This window comes from Heliangelus exortis, chromosome 12, assembly GCF_036169615.1.
Source record: "Heliangelus exortis chromosome 12, bHelExo1.hap1, whole genome shotgun sequence".
NCBI lineage: Eukaryota > Metazoa > Chordata > Aves > Apodiformes > Trochilidae > Heliangelus > Heliangelus exortis.
In genome coordinates, this window is record NC_092433.1 from 10,517,686 (window position 1) to 10,541,810 (window position 24,125).

Consider the following 24,125-nt stretch of genomic DNA (forward strand, 5'->3'; position numbering starts at 1 on the left):
CTGCTCTCTCCTCTGTTTGCAAGACTGACAGCCCCTGCCTTGTCCTCAGGCAGCTCTTGTCTTGCTGTTGTGTTTTTTTAGGGACCAGGAAGGAAGTAGCCATTTTCCTGGAGGGGGGAGGAAGGATCCAGCTGATCTCCAGCTGTGTTGTAGCCTCAGGAGCTTGTCCTTCCTCCCTGCCCCATCCCTGCCAAGCTCTGCTGCCTCCTGGCTGGAATGGAGAACATCTCCATGACTTCTGACAGGCAGTGGGGTTTTGACTCCAGGCTGTAGGCATATCCCAAGCTGCCAGGCAAACGAGGGTGGTGTAACAAGCCCTCAGTGTCCACGTTGGGATTATCTTGGTCTGAATGCATGGTCAAAAGTGTGGCAAGGGTTAGGATGGGGGGGTTGTGCTGTGCTGTTAAGCTAAGCAGCTTTGTTTGGGGGAAAATAAGTGGTGTTTGGGATATGCAGGAGAATTAGCAACTTCTAAGCTGTGTTGAGGCTGGAGATGGTGGGTCTGGGTCTGTTCTGCTCACCAGCCAGGATGATGGGCTGGGCATTGCAGAACAATAGTACTAAAGTGTCTGGGCTGGTCCCCATGGGACAGAAGGGTGTGATCACCTGGAGGAGCTGGTGCCCTGGCAGTGAAGAGTTGGCTTTTGTTTGTTAAATTGAGTCCTTCAGGCGAGAGCTTTTTTCCCAGGGACCTCTTTGAGAGGTTTAGGTATTAACTTGCCCCAAGCTGGTCACATGCAGTCCAAGTCCTGTGGGAGCCAGGACACATTGCCATGGCTTTAGTGTGCCTGGGGCCTGCTGGGACGCTTGGGGCACCTACGATAATTAATAAATGGTGAAAAAATAATCCTGCATTTCTTGACATACTCTGCCTTTCACTGTTGCACCCCGGGCTTTTTCTTGCATGGTGGGGGGAACAGTTGACAGCAAGAAGGTCAGCATCCCATTTTGCCATGTGCTTTTTCTACCCTTACCTTCCATTTTCCAGGGCTAAAAATCCTTCCCCATCCATTACTGTGCTCTTCTACCCTTGCAGCTCCCTCCTCCCTTCCTGTGGCTTGAGAAACAGTGGGACTAACTTACCTGCTTGCATTCCCCTTGCTCCAGAGGGATGTGTCTGCAGCAAGGTGCAGTGCTCAGGCTTTGCTGTGCATTTAGGCTGGAGAGGGCACAGCTGGGGGCAGGCACCGTGCAGCTGGAGGGGCAGTTTTGGGATACTCCACGGCCCCCCCACCCCCCATGGAATTGATGCCCTGGTGGCTGCTGTGCTGTCCCTAGGGACACCCTGGAGCTCTGGTCTGTTCTTTTGAGCAGTGAAGCATCTGAGGTAAAGCCCTTGCATTGCATTCAGAGCATGTGGGGTTGGTGGCAGCATGCACACTCTGTGCATGGATTATTTTGCATCATGGTTGCTGGGCTGAGGGGTCAGCAAAGACTGAGGACTGCCACCCTGCCAGGTCCCAACATCACACAGAGGGGGGTCCCTGGGGTCCCCCATCCTCTGCCTGCCCTTCCCTGTGCTGCTGGGCCACTGCCAGCACCTCCTGCCTGGTCCCCAGCAGCCCCCAGGGCAGAGGCTGCCCATCGATTCGCTTGTCGGGGGCCCCCCTCTGACCGCCTCAGCCCTGAGCGATGCTGATTGGGAAATAATTGCAATAATAATAGAGATATTTTGCTCCTGAGTGAGTAGACGATACAAACCGGGCACTGAGCCAAGAGAGTTTTGAAGGGCAAAGCTGGGAAATCAATGGCTTGAGACCGCAGGAGCAGCCATGGGTCTGGGGGAGATGGGGATGGGACCTGGGGCTTTGCTGGGGAAGGAAGCAGGGTGAGTGCTTTAACCCATCCCATGTCATGTGGTCCTTGTAATTGCTCCCCCTGCTTTGTTGCCTCCATGAGTCTCTCCTATATCTGGGTCTGACTCTGGTGAGGGCACTACTCTCATGTGGTGCCCTGGCACTTGTTCCCTTTTTCCAGTAGTTTGATCTTGCTACAGAAAATTTGGGAAGATTTTTCTGCCAGTGTTTCAATTCTGTCAAAATTGCTAGAGCAGTGTGTTGGGCTCTAGTTTCCTGGTCTGCTGATGGACCAATGTGGGCAGACCTGGTCAAGAAAGGTTTTGGGGTCCTCCTGGGTAGGGTTGCCCCTCTGCCTTCCCTTCTCTCTGATGGCAAACCCCAATGCCTTTACCCAATTCCCACCCCTCCTCCTTTGAGAGGTGCAGTGAGTGCATCTGTCATCAGCCCACATGCCAAGGGATGACACACCACCAGTAACTGTGCTTTGAAACCAGTGAGATGAACCAGTGTCATACCTGTCAGTGCCATCGAGCCACTGGCATTTGTTGCTGCTATGTGCATTGATTTAGATTAAGCATTTCTGGGTTTTTTTGCTTTCTTATACTGATATAATTACAGTCCAAATATTTTCTGACTCAGGGTGATGTTGGATCCCGGGATGAAAGCCTTGCCTTGTGTTCATCTTTATAAAGTGAATGGGTTGCACTGAATGGCAGCTCCTCTCCTCCCTTTCCCTTGAAGGGTTCGCGATGAGGCAGGGGTCGGTGAAAGCCCGGGGGGGTGGTACCCACCTCGGCAGGGCCCCGGCGGGCCGGGTTGGAGCAGTCGGCAGCTGCCTGCCCGTCTGGGAGGAGGCATCTGTCTGATCCGAGCCCGGCTGGTGCATTCCTGCGCAGGCAGCTGGCGCGGGGGCCGGACGGGTGCCGGCTGCCGGCACACCCCGCATAGCTGGGATGTTTCTGTCCCCAGCCCCTGGGAGATGCATTCCCAAAGCCCTGCCTGTGCCCCCGTCATCCCTACCCTTTTGACTGGGTGCTTTGCTGGGCAAGCCCTGGTAAAGCACGGCCAGGGATCTCCCGGTGGTGATTTTCTCGATGCCTGAGCGAAACCATTCCCCCTGGATGCCGAAATGTGGTAACCTGCAATACAGTGGGGAGAGGAGAAACTCCTCCCACCCCACTCTTGCATGCTGGTGCCTCTCTCTCTCCAGCAGCCCCCAGCCCCATCAGCTGTGTTCCCTAGAAACAGCTGATGCCATGGCCATGCATCAGCTCCCAGCCCCCCATGTTTCTGGGCAGGGAGGTGGGTGGGGGGAACAGTATGCACCCTGCTGGAGCAGCTGATCCTGAAACCTCATTTTAAAACTCTTGCTCTCTTTTGTAAGCTGGACAGCAGCATGCAGGCAGCAGCTGGTGGCACTGCTTGTCCCTGGGGGTGGCTGGTGGTAGGGGTGTGTGTGGAGGGCAGCTGGTGTACCCACCCCCCTGCTGACTGCTGCCCTCGGGATGAGCCCAGGCCTTATTCCAGGAGGGGCTGTGCAGGCTGACACTCCAGACAGGGTCCCTCTCCCACAACTGGACATAGGATACTCCCTTTCTGGCTGTAGGCTTGTGGCATGGTGTTGTGTGACACTCCCCAGCAGCTGAGGTGGCCAGCTTCCATGTGTCCTCTGTTGCCTCTGGGAGGTGATCCCATGGTCTGGGGGTTCAGCTCTGCTGGGACCTGCTTCTGTTCTGGTTTTGTCTGCTTTTGTCCTGTGCTCTTTGGGCAGATGGTGCCAAAATCAAAGCAAAAATAGCTGGGAGGTGTGGGTGTTAGCACAGCCCTGTTTCTGTCCAGGGGAGATGTGTACCCATCGGCTTGGGGTGGAAGGCCAGGGCCCGAGTGGTGCCTGAGCACCAGTGGAGTGGGGAGGGGAAGGTTTCAGTCCCAGGGTTGGACTCTACCCTCTGCATGTCAAAGCTTCTTCCCTCCTCCACAGGGACGTGCTGTGGAGCTGCTGACTGGCAAGAGGTTAGGGCAGGAGGGGACCAGGCTGTGGTTGAAGTTGGGACAGGGGCATCGATCCAGCATCCTCCCCGTCCAGCCCCATCTCATCCCCCTGCTCTGCTTTTGTCCCTGATGCACACCCCAGGGGCTGGGGGACTTTTCACTTCCCCCGGCGAGTGTTGTGAGGGAAGGGGGGAGACTTTGAAATGCAATCCTATAAATAAGCCCTTCCTTCGCGTTGCCCGTCAGCGCCGTGCGAGCCCCGTGGAACTGGAAGGGTCCCCGTGAAAAGGCTGCGGAGTGTGTTTGAGGCAGATAAGTCCCTGCCTTTGAAGTGTGGCAGGCGGGCGAAGGCGCCCTCCTCTTGTAGCTGCTGCCAGCCGCTGCGAATTAATCACAGCCCCGTACAGATAAGAGTACAAAGCCTGGCTGAGCACTTCTCCTGCCGGGAGGAGGGGTCTGCGGGGGCCGCTTGGGACCCAGGATGGGGGCTCCAGAGCCCGGAGGGAGGGAGATGGAGCGCTGGGCTGGGAGAGCTCTGTAGGTACACTGGCTGTCAGGTGGTGAGAGCTGCCTCTTCCCAATGCTGGTCTTGGGGGGGTGTCTTCTGTGGTGAGACTGGGTCTCTTGGGTACCCTCTGCCTGTGCCCCCTGGCATGTGTATTTTGGTACAGCAGGGAGCCAGTGGTCCATCCCAGCACCCCCTGGGCCCTGGCAGACCCCTGCCAGCACATGTTAAATCTAAAAGCAGCCTTGGCATGTCTGCAGCTGCCTTTCCTCTCCAGCTGTGTTTCTTCCCTCCCCACCTGGCATCCTTGGCCAGGCTGAGCTGTAAAGCCCTGTCCTCCACCATGGTTCTCTAGACCCACTGCCAGCTCTGTGTAGCTGCCAGGTCATGGCTGCTGCCCTTAGTTCAGCTCATCCAAAAGGTGGGCCCAGGGAGATGCTCCTCTCTGCCCATAAAGATGTTGAGAGCTTTCCCCTTTTTTGGTTTGGTGAGTGACTGCTGGGCAGCACTTATGGCAGTGGGAAGCTGCCTCCTCACCTGGACAAGCCTGGAGGGTGTCTTGCCCAGGGGAGAAACCTGCAGCATTGGAAGGAGCCATCTTCTTTCTCATATGTTCTGTCTGCCTTCCTGGTGTTTTTGCTTCCCCTTGACTTTCATATGGGTTTCAGGCTCCAGCCTTCAGGTATAGCAGCTCTTCACTAGTGCTGGCCATGGTGGGACCTGGGCCCTTCAGAAGCTTCTCGATGCTCCAGCATCATGCTCTGTAAAGGAGACCCAAGCTTTGAAGTGAGCATTGGATCTGAGGCAGCAGTAGGACCAGCTGCTTGGGGTTGTCTGGCTGTGATTCTGCACCACCATGTGCTTTCTTAGTGGGGTGATGTTATTTCCTCCTCTCTCAAAAGCTCTATGGGATGGAAACTCCCTTCTCCAGCCAAGATCAGACCATCCTCAGGAGCCCTTTCTGGGCTGCCTGAGAGGGGAATTTTTTACTGTGTTGTGTGGTGACTTCTTATGCTGGGGTGCCCAGGGGTTGAAGTATTGCATACCACCTTTTCCCTCATTGTTCCCTTGCTGGACTTCTCTATAGATGGCCTGGGAGGGACCTCTAGGGAAAGTGAGATGCCATTGTATCTCCTGGCCTTGTGCCACCTCCACCATCCTGCTTGGCTTCTGGGGCACCAGGTCTGAACCTCTTCCATCTTCAGAGTGAGGTTGTGCTGGGTCCTCACCCAGAGGGGTGGACTTCTCACTGGGGTGGGGAGGGCATGCATGTGGGCTTCTGGAAGATCAGCCTCTGGGATTGCTTTGAGATGATTCACCCCAGCAGGGAACTTGTAATTTCTTGCCTCTGGTCTCCTCCATTTGCTTAATGAGGCAGCAGCCCAACAAATCAACCCTCTTGCTCCCCAACCTCGCACAGCCCTGGGGCCCCCTGGCCCCTCCAGGGCTCCTGCCAGCCCCTGGCATGAGGCAGCACTGCCCAGCCACTGCCTGAAGCCAGCCCGAGGCAGGCAAGAGTGAGGGCAGGAATCCTGAGCAAGAAATTAGTGCGAGTAATTATTAGTATTGGGTAATTATATCAGCGTCAGGATGAGGAGAAAGGTTAATGGGTTTATTTATTTATTTATTTTTAGTTAAATGTCTTTTCCCCAGGGAGGGAAGGCAGGCAGGGTGGGCAGGAAGGAATGTGTTTCCGAGGGGGCCTGCTCTGATTAAACCACATCCTCTCCCCCTTCCCCTGCCCCCAGCTACCCCGGGGGGAACCCATCCCTCCCTGCTGTCTGGAAGAGATTGTGTGGAGGCACCTTGGGCATCCCTTGCACCACTCTGCCATGTTTTAATCCAGACAATCCATCCTCTTCTTGCCAGCTGGGATGGGCAGGTTCTCACCAGGCTAATCCCACTGGAAAGGCCCATATGCCCTGTTCCCACCTCTGCCTGCATGGCAGTAGATGCTGTGGGCTGCCAGATCCTCCTGGTGTGGGTTGACATCATGGTCTGTCTGCTGATGATCTCCTGGTGCTGTGGAGGACAGGTAGGATAGGTTTGTCTGCCATAGACCACCTCAGAAATTCCCGTGTGCCCTTCCTTTTGGCTAACCAGAAAACAACTTTATGATTTGCCAGGTCTTTCAAATTTCATTTTCCTGAATTCCAAACCTGTCACTGGAGCATCCTTTGAGGGAGAAGATGCTCTAGAGAGGAGGTTTCCCACATGTGCATGCTTGGGGTAGCCCCATGCCCCCTACCAGAGAAACCCTGATGTGTGCAGGCTGGGCTCCAGCCCTGTTTGACTACCGAGAGTATTTTTAGGTTCTTCCTGGAGCCTCAAATTAACTGGAAGTGCTTCACGTCTGTTGTTGGTTTTTTTTTTTTTTTATTTTTAATACATCTCTTTCTCTTTCCCAGCACTGCATAGTGCAATAATGTAATGGGGAAATTACCCCGCTAGTTAAAAATTACTGCCAGTGCGACATCCAGCTATAGATCTATTTTAGAGCCAGGGTAAAACTATATCGATTCTTCTGCACTGCAACTGCGGCCCATAAAAGGGATGGAAAGGTGCGTTTGTCACTCTGCTGTAGTGAGGAGGGGAGGCAGAGCCTTGCTACTGGGAGGGGGGATGCTCCCTGTTACTCCCCTCCTGAGAGCTGGCTCGGATGGGGCTTTGTAGGGGAGAGGTTGAGAGCCAGGAGGGGAGTGAAATGCTGAGGGGATGCAGGGAGGTAGGGTTGGGTCCTGGGGGTGATGCCGTGTGCTCTGGTGTGGGGTAATGTGGGGCAGGAGGTGCTCTGTGGCCCCATACTGAGGGTACTGTAGGCTTGAACCCTCTGTGATGTTTGGAGTAGGAGAAAATGTGGTCCTGAACAGGCTCCCAGCATCCCTGGGTTCCCCAGTGCACAGTGGTACCCAGGGTGGGGGCGATGGGGAGGTTCACAGAGTCTGTGTATGGGTCTGGCAAAGGATGCTGAGAAGATGGGTAAGTACCAGAACCTCTGGGTTATGGGGAAGCCTCTTCACTCCTGTGACAGGACATACAGGGGGTGTTTGGTTGTACCCTGGACTCCCAAAAGTTACCCCTTGCCCTGTAACCCCTGTCCCCACATCCCCTGGAGAGAGGGCAGACCCTTTCCTCACTGCTGCGCAGGACTCACCGCTGTCTGGCTGCTCAGGGGTCTCTTTCTTAATTAAATACATTTGTTTTGTAAAACTGCCTAAAAATAATCCGGGGCTGGTGCGTGCAGGAGGCTGGCGGTGAATCAAAGGCGCCGCTCTAATTAAACGGGCCCCGGTTTGTTTGTGAGCCGCATACATTTCCATGCTAATCAGCTGCACACCGGGATCCTGCTTTCCTGGCCCCGTATCCTCCTGATTGGGAACTATGCAAATGCCTGCTGAGATTTATTGCAGGAGGGGGCTGAGGTGGCCAGGGTGCTGGGGTGGCTTCGAGGGGAGCCACAAGAGCTTGGACATGGCTGTGCTGGGCTGTGGGTGCTATGGGCAGGGCTACGGGATGCATTATGGGAGATAGAGCAGCAGATTTCCCCCTGCACTGTGGGGGGATCCTGAGTCCTGTGGCTGGGGGAGGCTGGACCCACTCCTCAAGTCCCAGCAGCAGCATGGAGCAGATCCTGTGAAGCATTTGCTCCATCTCACTGGATCCATTCTGCATCTTCACCTGCTGCTGGAAAGAATTGCACTGGCAGAATGGGCTGCTGGTGTGGCTCCCATCCCATCCCATCCCATCCCATCCCATCCCATCCCATCCCATCCCATCCCATCCCACCAGACCCGCTGAGCCATTTCTCCTGCACTCTTTCCCTTGAGGCTTCCCAGTGCTGAGGATCCCTCTGATCAGGAGGGGTGGTGAGGGATGGCATTAGCAGGAAGCATCTCTCACTCAGAGGTTTGGCAATGTGGCTATGGAAAGTAGCACAGCTGAGATCAGCTCCTGTTCGGGGATGCCCCCAGCCCCATGGAGCCTCGTGATGCCATTAGTGCCAGAACAGCCAGAAACCAGTGTACTTGGGAAGAGCTTTAATGTAATTGTGAGCTGTGAGGGGATTAAAGCCTTCACCGCATTCCTGCTCAGGGAATAAAGGCGCTTTCTGAACCTCTGTTGACCCCCAGCTTCCTTGAGACCCTCTTGACTTCCCCAGTCACGAGTCCAAGTGTTTCCTCTGATGGATGGGGAGACAGAAGCTCTGCCTTTGTGCACAGCAGCATCCTGCCCGGCCGGGATCGGTGCTGTGTGGTGTTGTGTATGAGACCCTGGGCTGTGCATGAGACCGTGCTCACCTCTCCTTCTCTCCACACAGATCCTGGTAGACTTGTCAGCTGAGAGAAAGCACCAGGCACTGCAGTACGAAAATGTTGTGGCCCATGAGGGAAGCTCCATCCTCCGGGACCTCGTGCTGAGCCCTGACCGCCAGCACATCTATGCCATGACTGAGAAGCAGGTAAAGGGAGGGGATGGCAGCTCCTCTGCTCTCCTGACTTAGCAGCCCACGTTGCATCCTCAGCCTGTGCCCTGGGAAGCCTTCTGGGCAGCTTCCCAGTGGGGTCTGGCCTTTGCTTCCTGGGGTCGGGGCTGCTTGGGGACTCCTGTCCCAGAGAGCAACAACAGCTCCTTCTGTCTCATCTCTGCTGAGGCACTGCCCCAAGGCACTGACTGTGGCCTCGCTATGCCTCTCCTCCCTGTGTCCATGGCCCAGGCAGTAATTGTCAGCAGCAGCTGCTTGAAATCCCTGGGGATCCAAGGTCTTCCTGGCCCTTCCCTGCAGCAAGGGGCTGGCCATAATCCTCCTCCCTGTTCCGGCCATCCCTGCCCTAACAGGGTTTTTTCAGGTTAGCAGAACCTTCTTGCTCCAGACATAGTCTTCTCCTCCAGGGCAACTGTTTTCCACCTTGGGGTTGTTAAGACAGTGTGTTCCCAGACCCCAGAGTGCCCACCTCAGTCCCTGCTTTTTCTGAGCAAGCCAGAGGTAGAAGACCCATTCTGGATCTGGCACTGTTGTCCTGGCAGTATGGTTGTGGCTCAACTATAGGAAGTTTTGGTTGGCTTGTGAGTGTTTGTGTGATCCTCAGCCTGGTGTAGTCTTGCTGCTTTGAGTTCATCCATACATGGGCTGTCCTGGAGCAGGTGAAGCAGGTTCATGCCACAGTGGTGGCACTTTTTAAATCTTTTGTCAGCAGGAAAGCATGCTGTGCCTGGTGGGGTGATGGGACCCCCTGTGATGGGATGTGCTGTGCCTTTGTCTGGCATCATCCCTGCTCCTCTGCACAACAGAGGTGTGTGAGAGTTGGAGCTCAGCACACAGCAGGTCTCCTGGCCACCAGCCTGGGGGCTTGGGAGGGGGAAAGATGCTGGAGAAGGGCCATGGGTTTGTCTAGACATCCCCACAGGGACGACAGATCCCTTTTCCTTCTCCTCCCAGTGCCTTTCTCTGGTTTCAGCTCTGCTGCAGGAAACCCGTGACTTTCCAGATGAGGCAAAAACTGGGTTTAGACTCCTCTGTATTTCTGTCCCAGGCCTGGCTCAGCTAAGCCTCTCTGCTGTGAGGGAGATGTTGGAGATGTGGTTGCATGTGGGGGGTTATTCCAGGCTGGGCTGGGGATCTCCCCAAGGGCCACCACTGTTGCTGGAAGCCACAGGGTCTGCCTGGAGGGGAGGCTCTGCCCACCCCTTTGCCACCACGCGCCTGAAGTGATGGTGGGACAACCAAGTGAGAATGCTACAGATATCCTCATCATTATGCAAAACAGAGGGTGGCCAGCCTTTTCCCTGCCTTCTAGGCATCACAGTGAACCTGTTCCCTGCTGAGGTGAGAGGAGAGAGAGCACCCTGGGTATAGTGTTCAGTAGAGAAGTTTGCCAGTTTTAATTAATGAGTGAGTCCTGCCCTGGGGGAGCAGTGGGGAAACTGAGTCATGGATGCAGCAGGCATAGGAAGCTGCCTGGTACTGCCAGCTCCTTATGGCAGGTGAGCAGGCAGCTCCTTCCTTCAGCCCCTCCTTGTCCCCCCCTCTCCTCCCCTCTCCTTAATAAAACCCACTCTCTTCCCTACTAGGGCTGGGTGTTATCAGAGTGCTGGTGGAAAGTAATTAAATGAACAGTTGTAACAGAGCTCGAAGGGCTTGGCAGACGAGGGGATTTTAATCAAATCTGGAGGAGCAATTAATAAAGGACCAGTAACCCTTTCGGAGCAGGGATGTGGTAGCCGCAGGGTGCCTGACTGGCACTGGCAGACGGTGTGGGTCTGAGCTATCCCAGCTCACTCCCGCTGCTGTGTCATGATGGAAGGAGCTTGGGCACAGCAGAGAAGCACACAGCCTGTCCCCTGTCACTCCCTGCTTGTTCCTGCAGGTGACACGGGTTCCGGTGGAGAGCTGTGAGCAGTACGAGAGCTGTGAGCTGTGCCTGGGCTCCCGGGACCCCCACTGTGGCTGGTGTGTCCTCCACAACATGTAAGTACTGTGGGATTGGCCCCAGGGCCAACCATGTGTGACCCCACTGTTGGTCTCCTTGGGGACATTCTTCTTGGACTTTGGCCTTGAAATGCAGGAGGATGGAGTAGTCCAAGGGGCCTCCCATCCCTTCCCACAGCTGTGCTCCCTGGGCTGTGCTCATGAGCACCCATGTATGGCAAAGGTGCTGGCAGGGACTAATCCTGCCCATGGGATTATGGTGTTCTTGTGCCAATAAGAAAAAAAAATATAAAAACCCCCCCAGAAGTCCCCAGTGCTGTCACTGCGGGAAAGCAGAGATCCCATACAGACCTCAGGCATCCAAGGTTCCTAGCTGGGCATCACCTCTGTGCCAGAGGGTCTCTTTTGCTGTGGTGTTAGCCTAGAGCCATGCAGGACCCTCCAGGGGGATTCTTCTCCTCACCCGGGTGGTTTCATCCTCCCCCAGATGCTCACGCAAGGACCGGTGCGAGCGGGCGGATGAACCCCAGCGCTTTGCTTCCGACCTGCGTCAGTGTGTCCAGCTGAGTGTGCAGCCAAAGAACATCTCAGTCACCATGTCAGAGGTCCCGGTAAGACACCTCTGCTGCCTGTGGTTTCCCCCCTGACCCCCTGGAGGCAATGGCAGGAGAGTCAGCAATTAAAAATAAGTAATGAGTGTATGACAAATACGGAGAAAGGGGAAGAGAGGTCCAAGACAAATAAAACATAGTAAAGTGCAGGGCATTGACGAGGGCTGGCCTATTGATGGAGATAATAAACCAGTTGATTATTCAGAAAAGACATAACCAAGCAATAAATATTTCTCTATAATACAAACAACAACATCAGCATCGCTGTTCATAGGCCAGCAATCCATCTGGCTCAATAGCCTGTCTCTGACCCTGGCCTGCAGTAGATATTTTGGGATGAGCCTTTGATGCACAACTCACTGCTCTCTCTGTGCAGGCAGAAAGGATGATGGACTTCCCCGAAGTATTTTCTGGGCCATTAGCACTGGGAAGAGAATGTAAACAGCATACCCTAGCAGTAAAGATTTGAAAACTGCCAGGTCTGGATATTTGGCATTCAGGAGTCCTCAGACAACTGGCTGAGGAGTTCCTTGACCTGTGGGTATTTGTAATAATATGACTTTGTAATAAGTAAGGAAATGTTGAGAAAAACCCAGGAAACAGAAAAAGTGCTACTTGGTTTTTGGCAAGATGTGGAAAAGACCAAATAGTCAGCGACTTCTTATTTGACATCAGGTTTAAAAAAAATGTAGGAAAAAACCCAACTGTGCAGGATACAGCTGATAAAGAATTAAGGATGGGAATATAATTAATGCCATTCAACAGGTTTTTATGTCAAACAAACCACATTTTGTTCTTTGAAATTATGATGAATTAGAAGAGGAACTGCAGGGATGTGATGTCTTTGGGCTTCTACAAGGCATTTGACTTGGTACAACACAATGTTCTGATTAAAAATTAGCATTGTATAATATCGATTAAGCATGTGTTAAGTGAATTAAGAACTGGCTCCATGTCAGATCTCAAAGTCCTCATCAGAGGGGAGTTGCCTCTGGATGGAAATAGTCTGGAAAGTGCTTCTGCAGGGGCTAATGTTCATTGGTAATGTGGAATGAATGTGAGAGGGCTGCGATGGGACCTGCTGAGGCTGGCACTGGGGTGGGACAGGGTGATATTCTTCTGCAGAGCAGTTGGGGCTCAGTAGGGCTGGGCTAGCCAAGAAATAGGAGTTTGTTATAGCTAATTCTAAAGTTGGACTTGGAAGGAGAAGCCAGGCTTATGCCCCGCATCCTGGAAACTAGTGCCAGGGCTGAACCCTTGCTGCAGGGTTCTTGATGCTTCTTGGGTGCTCTTGATACTTCTTGGGTGAAGCTGGGAGCTGGGTAGCTTTTTTCACCTCTCGGGTGGTTATCTACCTGACTGATGGCAGGGTGCTGCATGGAGCTCTGGTGTGGTCCTCATGGGGATGCTGCATTCAGTCTGGAGTCCAGCTCTGAAAGGAGGAGGCTGAAAACCTCCCGTAAACATCATGTAAATGAGCTGAAGGCTGGAGAAAATGCCTTGCAGTGAGAGACTTCCAGAGCTCAATCTGCTTAGCTTATCAAAAAGAAGATTAAGAGGTGACTTATACAGAGTATAAGTGCCTTTACAAGGAGCAAATATCAGGGACTAAAGGGCTTTTTAATCTATCAAGGAAAGGCATAACAAGAACTAATGGCTGGAAGCTGTGAGAAATTCAAATTAGAAATAAGGCAAGCGTTTTGTAAAGTGAAAACTGCTGACCCTGGGAATGACTTGGCAAAGGAAGAGGTGAGTTCCTCCCCTCCTCTGCTCTGCCAGAGTGGATGCCTTTCCCTGAAACACTCTGGTCCTTGGTCTCTGTAAAGGTGAGGCATAATGGCTTGTGGTACACAGAGGGCAGAGGATGGGAGGCTGTGAGTCATTCTGTCTTTTAACCCATTTAAATCCTCTCTCCTTGCATGAGCTGGGAGATGAGTGGATGGAGTTCACTTGCTAAAGCCCAGAGTAGGTGGAGGAGGGAGTTTACCCCTCATCTTTTCTGTTGGCTGGACTTGGACATAGCAGGCAGGGAAGAGTTGTCTTTGGTAGCTTTCTGTACTGATGTCCTTGCCTCTACTCACCAGCTGGTCCTGCAGGCCTGGAATGTCCCAGATCTCTCGGCAGGAGTCAACTGTTCCTTTGAAGACTTCACCGAGTCCGAGAGCCGCATTGAAGATGGGAAGATCTATTGCAGCTCTCCCTCTGCCAAGGATGTCATCCCCATCACCAGGGGCCGTGGTGAGCTTCTGCCCTGAGATAAATCTTCTCCCCCTTTTTGCCCCAGAATCCAAACATGGAGTAGAATAGTCCTCCTGTGACAACAATTTCCATCCCATGAGCAGGACCTGAGCTGGGTTCTCAGGGTGTAGGAGGACAATTGCTGCTCATGGGAGACTGGTCCTTGCTCTCCTCCAAGCACAGCTGTTTGCTGGCACTGCGGTGATCTGTGCATCAGTCCAGGGATCCCTGGTCTCGTTTCCACATATGTGCTTTAGATGACAGTGGGCTCTAGAACATTTTTCTGTCCCCAGAACTGTTAATCTCCCTTTTGGTACCACCAGTACAACCCAAGGCACCTACCTCCATGCCAGCAGGTTGAAGTTAGCTGAACGAGCAATCAGACCAATACAGAGCCTCTGTTGGTTGATTTGGTGGCTGCGTGGGTGTGGACGAACACTTCTTGCAAGCTTCAGGGGATTTTGTTCATTAACTGGGATGGGTGGTGATGCTCAGCTCCCTCCAGCCCATCACAAGCCTTGGACTGAATGCTGGGCTGTGCACTGTGTCCTTTCTGATGCCTTTTTCTGCCTGGTTCTCTTCTAGGGGACAAGCGAGTGGTGAAGCTCTACCTGAAATCTAAGGAGACAGGGAAGAAGTTTGCCTCTGTGGATTTTGTTTTCTACAACTGCAGCGTCCATCAGTCGTAAGTGGCTTGGGCTTGCAAGTGTGCACTCTGAAGGGATTGGTGGGGCAATGTGAGACTGGGGGAGAGAGATCTCAGCTTTGTGGGTTGCAAGAGGAAAGGGCTTGCAAGAGTGCGGTGGTGTTTGCAGTGAGAAACCTTCTCCTTTTACCCTTGCAAACTGGGATGGTGACCAGAGTGCCCACAGCTGGTTTGGGCATGTGGGAACATGTAGCATCAGGACAGAAACTCACTTTAAAATGAGGGCTTTGGGTTTGGCAAAGCTTTGGAAGAATAGTGAGTTTACTGCATTGCAGACTGTAGCACAATCCATGTGACCAAAAATGCCAAGCATCTTGTTATTCCTGGAAACAGTTAATAGGAGTGACTTGGCAGTGCAGAAGGAGAAACCTGTGTATTCTTTTGGTGCTACCTGCTTCCCAGGCTGGCGGGAGAGCAAGTTGGAAAGTTACAGCAACATGGGATAGATCATGCTGCATGTCCTGGGGCGTTTACCCAAGAATTTCCTAACTGGAAGTAACTGTGAATTTGTTCTCTTGTCAGGCTGCCTTGAAATCTACTCCACAGATGGGTTTTTAGGCAGTTTGAGATATGGATGTGATAAAATAGAGGGCGTGTGGATTATTGATGCAGGGTGAGCCTCTAACAGCGAGCTCCTGATGAGGAGCTGTGGATGGTGTGTTTGAGCAGCAGGGAGAGGGCTCTGCTGTGGGAATGTCAGAGAACATGCTGGGGTGTGTTTGGACAAAGACTTTGGAGCTCAAGAATGTGAGTGATTTCATTACCCTGCCAGAACCTTCCACATGGATGGTGGCGCTCCGGCTGATCAGTAATTATAGATAAGCAAATGCAGAGTGATCTCTCTTGGGCAGTTTTCTGTGAAGCATCTAGGCTGGCTCGGGGCATTCTGCTGCTGGTTGCTTCTCCAAAGCCTGTTCAGATTTTCCACTTTGATCTGGGAAGAGCAGGTGAGATGCTCGTGCCCTGGCTGGGTACCTGAAGTGAGCTCTGAGGGGGATGCATCAGAGGAGACACCCAAGGGCTCATCCACCTCTGGGAGGGCTGCAGAGATCTCTGCAGCAACTTCTCCTGCAAACCTTGTGCCTCACAGCCCTGGGATTTCTGCATTTCTGCCCTGCCTGCTCTTTTCACGGGGAGCAGGTCTCGGCTGCTGTGTTGTCAAGGGAGGAGGAGAGAGTTTGTGAACTTGACTTTCTCCCTCACCTTGACTCCCAAGATGAGCTTTGTCTCCCTTCACGTTGTGTGATTTCAATAACATTAGCTCAGCTTAGGCTCAGGCTGGCTGCATGTCATTATTGTGCAAATCAAAAAGCAGATGTGGCTTTTATTCTTCTAAATGAAAGAAAGACAACTTTTAAGTACAAATGGCATGGCAGTCCATCCAGTTGGGGCTCCAGCGTTTTGGTCCAGGGGGAAGAGGTAGTGAGGGAATTGGCATTTTATTTTATGTGCCTGACACAGGAGGGAAAAAAAACCCAGCCTCCCCCCAACAAACCTACAACAATGAGCCCTGACTGATTTATTACTGCGTTGTTTAATTTTGGATGCATTATTTAAAAAGGCTAATTATGGATACATTAATATTTATGGGCTCCGGTTGGAGCTGATAGAAAAGTCCATGTTCTAGGCTGGTGAACATTATTATTATTTTCTTTACGTCGAGGATTTTAGAGTTTGCAGGCAGTTTTAGCTGTGTGACCTGCACTCAAGCCATAGCCAAAGAGCGTGACAATACCTAGGATGATTCAGTACTTTTAAATACTGTTTGCAGACAGGCGTCTTTAATGGATCTCTTCAGAGTTAATAGCCTTTCAGATCCAGGTTTCATATTTTGTGGAGGAAAATCTATACATCAGCCTGATAAATTCTGTATTAGGGAACAGTATGCTTTTCCATGAGGCTAATGTTTTTTCCTGTGGAGTTCTCTGAGCACTGTGTATTATGTTTTATATTTGGGAGGCTTTACTTAGGTTGGGGGCCAGAGGCCTGCATGTTGAATCATTTCTCAGCTGAGGACAGAACCTTTAGGTATGATTTATTTATTATTTTTTTTTAGATGGCAATGGAGAGAAGGGAGGATTGTAAGGCAGCTTTTCTGGGTGGCTCCAGGGAAGCCAGTACAGCTCCACCATGTATATTGGAAAGAGTCTTATCCATATTTTTCAACAGATACCTGGAGAAACAAATCATCAAATTGCATCACTGAAGCCCTTTTGCAGGTGATGGGGCCGATCTGGCTGCTTCACAAGCATCCTGGCTCTCTTGTTTCTCACTGCCTTGCAAAACTCTTCTTCCCACATGTTTTCAAGGGTTGCTGGAATCAACCTAGTCCAGGGAGGGGCGGGAGAAGGGAGGATACAACTAATCCCTTGTCTGATAGGAGAGGAGGGATACAGAGAAGGTTGTGGTGTGCCTGTATGTTTGGCTCGTGACAGCCAAGGCTGAGGGGGTGGCTTCCAGGTAGAGCACAGTTACTGTCCTGCTGTCGCAGGGCTTTATGGTGTCACCTGGTGTGACGGGACTGTCCCCATTGCAGATCAGCATTGCTTTCTCCCATTGCTGTCCTCCATGAGGTATCCCTGGGAGCCCTAGTCTGGGACTCACATCCTCTCAGAGGCTCCATCAGTGTCACCTGGCAAGTTTCTGGGGCTCCCAGCCTGGTGTCCTGCACCCTGGCAGCTGAGGGGCTCTTGTGATGCATTTCCAGGTGGTGGCATCTTTTGGCCACATTGCTGTTGAAGCCTGGTGCATCAGGCAGGGCTCATTTCTGGCTGAGCTGTGAGAGAAGCATTGAATTAGGGGAGTGGAAACCTGGAGGTTGATGCAGGGGTAAGAAATGGGTCCCTTGCAAAGGAGAATGTGGGTGGCCAAGAGTTGCTGCCAGCCCACAGTGGGGGAGCAGAGCTGCCTGCACAAGCTCAGCTCCTGGTGACAGGCTGTGGTTTCTGTGGTAGAGGATGGGATGGGAAACCCCATGGCAGGGACGAGGGTGGGTTCCCTTGGGAGTTTCCTATGGGGCACTGATCAAGCGGGGGCTTTTAGAGACCGCTCAGTGCCTTTGATTGCCTGAGTCCAGCGCCTGCGTGAGCAGATGTTGAGGTTGTCTTTGTCAGCGTTCAAACTCCCTCTTCAAAGTGTTCATGGGGAAATGAGTCCCCTTTCAAGATAAAGACTTAACACCAGACTCCCTGCCTGCCTCCAGCGGAGCCCGTGCTTGCTGGAGAGGAGGGCAAATAGAGAATCCTCCTGGAAAGCCAGCAAGCAATTCTAGGGAATACCAAGATGTGTTTCTTCCCAGTGTTCTCTGTTTGCCCTCTGGGTTTCTCTTGGGGAAACTCCACTCCATAAATCCTGTGGCAGTTTGGTATTTTTGGAGAGCGTGGCTGCAGGGAGGAGGCTGGCAACTGGAGAGGGACTGGGAAGGAAGACAGAAACCTTCAGCATGTCCTTTGGGTAGGTTTTGCAGCACTGCTGGGTTTCTGTGGAAGCAAAAATCCAGATGGCGGCATAAGGGAAGGAGGAAAATCCTGTGTCAGTGGGTCTGACTGAGAGGGGATCCGAGCAGCCTGGAAACCTGTGCTGGTGCACGTCTGTGCTGTGTCTCTTATCCTGGAGGTGGTCATGGTGGTACTGGCCCCCTGGTTGAGCTTCAGTGATGGTTGTGACACCCAGGTCCCATCAGCTGTGGGGTGCTGAATGTCTCTGATCCTGGAGCACGGCGCAGACATGCCAAGTGGCTCTAATTCCTCCTAGCTGGAAAGATGCAACTGCTGTGGCCCTGTCCCACAGGTCAGGCTTTCCCTATAAGCCTTCACTAAATAAATGGGATCTTATTGTGTGTCCCAGGGGCTGGAAGCACTGGAGCTGTGCCAGGAGGGCAGGACTGGGCTGTTCTGGTGGCCAAGGCATCCATTGCCACCCTTAGGAAAATGCCAGCCCCTGTGCTGCTGGCCTTGTGGCTGCCTGCACCAGTGAGCTGCATGCACATGGCCTGGATGCTTTGCTGGCCCAGCGCTGCTCCTTTACAGATGCTTGCAGATGCTTTTTTATCAAAGGCATAGACAGATGGCTGCAAGCAGTTGAGTGAGTGTTTCTGAGTTAGTGTGGCTGAGATGCAAGGCAGTAACAGATCCCTGCATATTCCTGGGCTGGGGCAGGTGGAAAATCCTGTAAGATGGCCCCAGAGACTGCTTGGGATAACCTGGTTTATGTCAGATTTGTTGCTGAGGAGGAGGGCTGGTGCAGCCTGCTCTTGTGTTTCAGTGAGGGGAGGCAGCTGAAGGCATTTCAAGTGAATTACCTTAAAGCCAGGGCCTGAGTTTGCATCTTCCAGACAGAGTGATGCTAAATGCCCTGGCCCACCCAGCAGTGGGTCTGCATGACCAACTCCTACCCTGAGGCTAAGGCCCTTGTCAAAATACAGTAAAGATGGAAAAGTATCAGGCTGGCATGAAAGGAAGTGTGGAAATGGATTGAGTTGGGCAGGGATGAAGGGAGGAGAGAGCTGATCTCCCACCCTGCAGTTCTCCTGGCTTTGGGTCTGGCCACTGGTTGGGAAGGACAGGGCTGCCTGAAGGTCCTGCCTTGTGGGGCACTGCCCATCTGTTCCTGCTGCTCTTCAGGATTTCCTCCTCTCAGGCAGAGAGATGGATATAAAGCCCAAAGCACTACAGTCAGCCCCTCACCCCTGACAGCTGTTGCTCCAGATGTAGCTATGCCAGAGCTGAGTGTTAGCTAAGGATGCATCCTTTTTGCCAAGAGGAGGTCTGAGGAGCAATCAGGGGGCTTGCAGGCAGGCTGTGCTCTGTTTGCAGATGCTGTTTCCATCAGCACCATATTTATTTCCCCTCTGAATAGACCTCCCGTGTTCTGCACTTAGTGCCATTCAGCTTGCTCCCATCCCTCCTCCCTGCCCTTTGCTCTGTGTCCTTCATCCCGGAACGCCCTGCTCCATGGAAATAACCCCAGCGTGTGTGTGCACACGTGTGTGCCACGCTCACACTGCCCATCCCTCTCGTGTTTGCTCCCCAGGATTATCTCACCCCTGTGGATCCCAGTTTTGCAGCAATCTCTTTGGGCACATAGCATGCCTGGGGCTGGCAGTACGGGGAGGAGAGTGAGCAAGGAGCCTGGATATGGTGCTGCTGGCTTCCCATGCTTCCCATCAGCTGCAGCATTGCTTTGGATCAGGCATGGAGGCAGCTGTGACCTCTATGGCAGCCAGAGGTACCTTCTGCAGAGCTGCCTCTGCTCCCAGCAAGGAGCTGGTCCCTAAAGCCACCCCTTGGTCTGGGCTTGTTCTGCAGTGATGCTTGTGGCCCTGTACCCACCCCGGAGATGCACCCAGCTCCGAGGTGCTCCTTAACTGTCCTGCTACCCTCTCCCTGGCATGACCTCAGCAAGTTTGGGATTAGTTGTGAAAGTGGAGGGGAGCAGCATGGAGAGTTCTTGACCCTGCTGTGTTGTGAGTTGGGGACAAAGGTGGAGAAGGCTCAGACACTGCCCCTGGGTCAGCCAGAGGTCGACAGAACTGCCCTGCTGCCTGCTGAGCTGCCTGCTCTTCCTGGGGGAGGCTGCAGGCTGCCAGTGATCCTGGGCTTACTGTTGGATGGAGCACTTTGCAGAGAGTGATCCTGAAACACAGCTCTGAGGCTGGTGCTAACCCTCTTGCAGGAGGACATTAGGAGGGCACTGCTGGTGGGTCTGACCCCTTTCCCCTGGCCCAGCCTTGGCTTTGTCTCCACTTGGCCCCTGGCAGGGCTGGGGAGGAGGCAGATGAGGAGCAAGCTGTGGGGTGGTGCCTGCGCTCACCCCCAACATCAGTGTCCTGCCTGGCTGGGCTTCAGATGCTCCCGGCATGGTTCGGGGAGGGGGGAGACTTCAACACATGAAGGAGAGCCTCCCGCTAATTATCAGGAGTGATGAAAGCCTCTTAGGCAAGAAGTGATGAGGGAAGAGTGCCTGACCGTGGGAAGGAGAGAGACGGCACAGATGGCATCGTGCTGCTGAGCAGCCTGCTCCTCTGCTGGGAACAGACACCAGCCCCACGGACACCCCGGCAACACGGCCACACCACCCAGCCCGACCTGCACAGGGGAGCCTCCTCTGCTCCTGCCTCGGGATTTGGGCAGGCAGGCATGGAGCTGGGGTGGTCATTCCAGAAGGAATGAGGCAGGCTGGGGATGGGGTTTCACCTTGCTACTGACTCACTCATCACTTTACAGAGTCTTTGGCCAGTTGGGCGGTGCTGACCCAGGTTCTAAATGCAACAGAGATACTGTGGAGTGAGAAGTGTGATGGTGAATGCTCGTGTGGCAGAGTTTGATGTCTTCATGGCAGATGGAAAACCTCAGCAGAAGAGAGGGTGTGAAAACTGTCTCTGAGGATAGGGCTTTAGAAATGGTTAAGTTAGAAGCAGACATGAGGGTTGAAGTAGGAGGATGGGAACCGTGCACCTCAGGGTATATGTCGAGGATAATCAGAGGTGTTTTAGGTTCTTTGGAAGGTGGAGACCAGGAGACATGCTTGGACCTGCTGTAGTTAAATGAATGGCAAGAGACACCCTCAGGCAAGAAGTGTCCTGAAATAGCCAGAATTTGAGTTTGTCCCTGAAGAACTGCAAAGTGGAGCTGCAGTTTGAGGGACTGAGGTGCCTGGAGCAGGGCTGTGCTGGGTTCTTTACCTGCCTGCTTTGAGGTGCCTTGCATGGTGGTGGAGAGGGGGACTGAGGACTCTTTCTATAGACCCTGGAAGACCTGGTGTCTGAGAAATCTCTCTTCCGAGGAAAGACAGTGTCATAGAATCATAGAAAGTTAGGAGTTGAAAGGGACCTTGAAAGATCATCTAGCCCAACCCCCCCTGCCAGAGCAGGGAGGGGTCAGGAGAGGGTTGGTGGTTATACCCTGGCACGTGGCTTGGACCGTGCATCTCTCTTATATGACCTCTCAGTGGTTGCTCTACTTTCATGAAGGTTAACCCATGCTTTCCCTTCCCCAATGCCTCCACATCTTTGATTTGCCTGCCCACCAGTCCCTGCTTGAGCCCTTATTGGGAGGGCAGGAGCAGTCCTTTCGCTTTGTGTCCCCTGCTCCCCCCACCCTCTGCACCTCCCTCCATCAAAGCAGCCAGAGATAGGAGGCTACAGTTCGGCTTTTAAGTTGAATCTCTGCAGCTGAAATAAAATTGCATATATTTGCATAAGGAGCATCTCAATTAGCATATTTGTGGGTAAAGCTAAAAGGGCTGTTCATTTGGAAGTGAGAATGTGAGCGAAACATGGAAATGACTTCCAGCCCCCTTTGCAAGCAGCTTAATTAAATATTTCCTTAGTGTGTGTGCATGGATTTGGGAGACTTGCTGTATCTGTAATGGTGTGTGAAACCCCAGGGCAGGCAGGGAGCACTGATCCTGCCAAGCCCTAGGTGTGTGTTTGCCTATATCCTGTGCTCCCCATGGCTGTGGCTCTCTGGTGTGCCGTCCCCACACCTCCAAAGTGACAAGGTTGCCTCTCTGACCTGGTGATGCTATATTTCCCTATTGCTTCCCAGGGGGCAGAGAGGGAGCTGTGATTTAGGAGCAGGATGAGGCTGGGCAGGACTGCCTGCCTCCTGCCAGAGCTGTGTTCTGGGGGAGATCCTCCCTTTCTTTAAATATAATTGCTTTGGGCCTAATCCTGTTCATGCTTGGATCAGTGAGAGCAGGTATACTCCTTCCAGGGAGAAACATAGTGCTGCTTGCTTTTTTTTTTTTTCTTCTCCTTTTTTAAAAACTGGTTATTTTTCTTGCCTTTGAGCTTATGCCTCAGCAGTTCTCCTGTCTGCTCCTTGGGTGGGCAGCTTGGGCTGCACAGGACATGCCTGATGCTGACCTGCCCTGTGAGGGCTCTGCATTAACACAGGACCCAGCTGCTGCCCTAGGACAGCGTGGTGGGGAGGGCTGAGCCCCTTCTATCCACATGGGGGTGAGTGCCCCAAAAGCCACTCTCCAGCTCTGAGGGTCCATGGGATCTCCTGCTTGCAAACTGAGATGCCTCATGTTTTTTGGGGTGGATTAGCTGTTGGGGTGCTGCCCATGTGACTGGTTGCACAAGGAAGGGATTCTGCATGTTGCCTTTTGGGTGGGGGAGAGACGTAAGGTCCCTGGGGCTAATTTCTTTGTTAAGAGGGATGCAGAGCAGGGCACAGGGCTCCCAGCATCCCAGGTGCCCGAGTTCATCCCACGAGAGGTGAGGAGGAGGGGATGTGTGCTGCACAAAGCTCCTGGAGAGGAGTCTGGGGAGAGGGATGGGAATGTCTGGGGCTGGGAGGGGGTGAAAGCAGACACATGCACGCACGCGTGGCCATGGAGAGCTGAGGCCGAGGGCGGCCGGGGGAGGGGGTCACACACAACCTATTGTGAGCAGCTGAAAGGCGCTACAGTCCCAAAATGTTAATCTGACCCAACCTTTCACCAGTTATAATTTTCCTCTGAATGAGCGTGCATTAATCTGTCCCTTTTTCTCCTGTTCCCCCGTGGTGCAGAGCCCTTGTTCTGCTGCCTCTTGCTAAAATCGCCTTTCAGCAAACCCAAATAAAGCTCCCAAAGTCTGGAGCTCGGCCCCCCGCCCAGGAGCAGGGCAGGCAGGGTCAGCTTGCCAAGCCGAGGAGGGAGCGTGGCCGCTGTGGCTGAGGCACAAACCCTGTGGTGCCAAAAAGCTGTTCCCCCCCCTCCCTGCCTTGGGCAGAGCCGGGGCTCCGGGATGCGCACGTGGTGGGGTTGGGATGTCCCCTATGGATGCTGTCCTGCTGGAGCATCCTGAGAAGTGTTCCCACAGACCCAGCCCTGACACTGCCCACCTCTGTCTCTCCACAGCTGCCTGTCCTGTGTGAATGGCTCCTTCCCCTGCCACTGGTGCAAGTACCGCCACATCTGCACCCACAACGCTGCCGACTGCTCCTTCCTGGAGGGACGCGTTAAATTCTCCGAGGTAAGGTGACAGTGAGCTGGCTCTTCCTTCTCCTGTCCTGGTCCTGTTGCCATCCCCAGCGGGAAGGCTTTAGAACAGGGCAAACTACTTTGGAAAACTTTCCCGGTGCCTGTGCTGGGGCTTCCTGGGAAGCAGTGAGGGAGGAATGAGAAGCACTGGTGGGACTGCGTGGGGAGAGGTTGTGTTGTTGTGGAGAGGCTGCTTGGGAAGCCGGGCACAGCTGAGAGCACTTTAGGCTGAATGAAGGGAAAAACAAAGGCAGAGACGCTAAAGCATTTTCCTTTGATGTTTTTGAAGGGAGCAAGCTTGAACTGTCATTGCAGAACAGCTTGTTTTCAGAGAGGGAAAGGTTGAAATCCGTAAAACAAACTGTTTCGCGACACCTCACGCCTTCTTCATCTCAAATGCTTTGCTGAGAAACATGTTCTCTTGCAAAGGTTCATCCTCTGCAGAATCTGTGTCATCCACTGGGGAAACCTGTCACTGGCAGAGTGTTTGCAGGAGGTCCTGGTGTCCCTAGACTCTGGTGGTATTGCTGGCTGCTTGGGTTGGGTCTGGAGGCCTGTCAAGCAACCACTGGCTCTACAGAAAATGCTGATTTGGGTCCTGAGGGTGGGGTTTGGGAAGGAGAGTTTCTCTGTCCTGGAAGGTAACTCTGGTTGAATTTACCTAGGTTTTGAGTTGCCTGTTCAGGGGCCCAGTGGGAAGGGTCCTGCTTGCCTGATGGTTGCTGCTGGCAGCAAACAGTGTGCTGTATGCATCAGAACAGCTCAGATGGTTCTTGTCCTGGAAAAAGCGTTTGCCCAGATTATCTCAGATAAAGTTTGGTCTCTGAGCTTCAGCAGAGCTTGTGTCCCAAGAGCCTCCCAGGCCAGGACTGAT

The 24,125-nt window shown here is 53.2% G+C and overlaps 1 protein-coding gene across 2 annotated transcripts in view; it reads left to right on the forward strand.

Moving 5' to 3' along the window:
• The window catches only part of PLXNA1 (plexin A1), a 114,175-nt gene that overhangs the window by 41,901 nt on the left and 48,149 nt on the right, over window positions 1-24,125 (forward strand). For both annotated transcript variants that reach the window (XM_071755981.1, XM_071755982.1), the window contains exons 4-9: window positions 8,615-8,755; window positions 10,662-10,762; window positions 11,211-11,334; window positions 13,419-13,572; window positions 14,158-14,257; window positions 23,129-23,243. In XM_071755981.1, coding sequence (XP_071612082.1) covers window positions 8,615-8,755; window positions 10,662-10,762; window positions 11,211-11,334; window positions 13,419-13,572; window positions 14,158-14,257; window positions 23,129-23,243 — 735 coding nt within the window. The remainder of the gene's footprint in view (window positions 1-8,614; window positions 8,756-10,661; window positions 10,763-11,210; window positions 11,335-13,418; window positions 13,573-14,157; window positions 14,258-23,128; window positions 23,244-24,125) is intronic.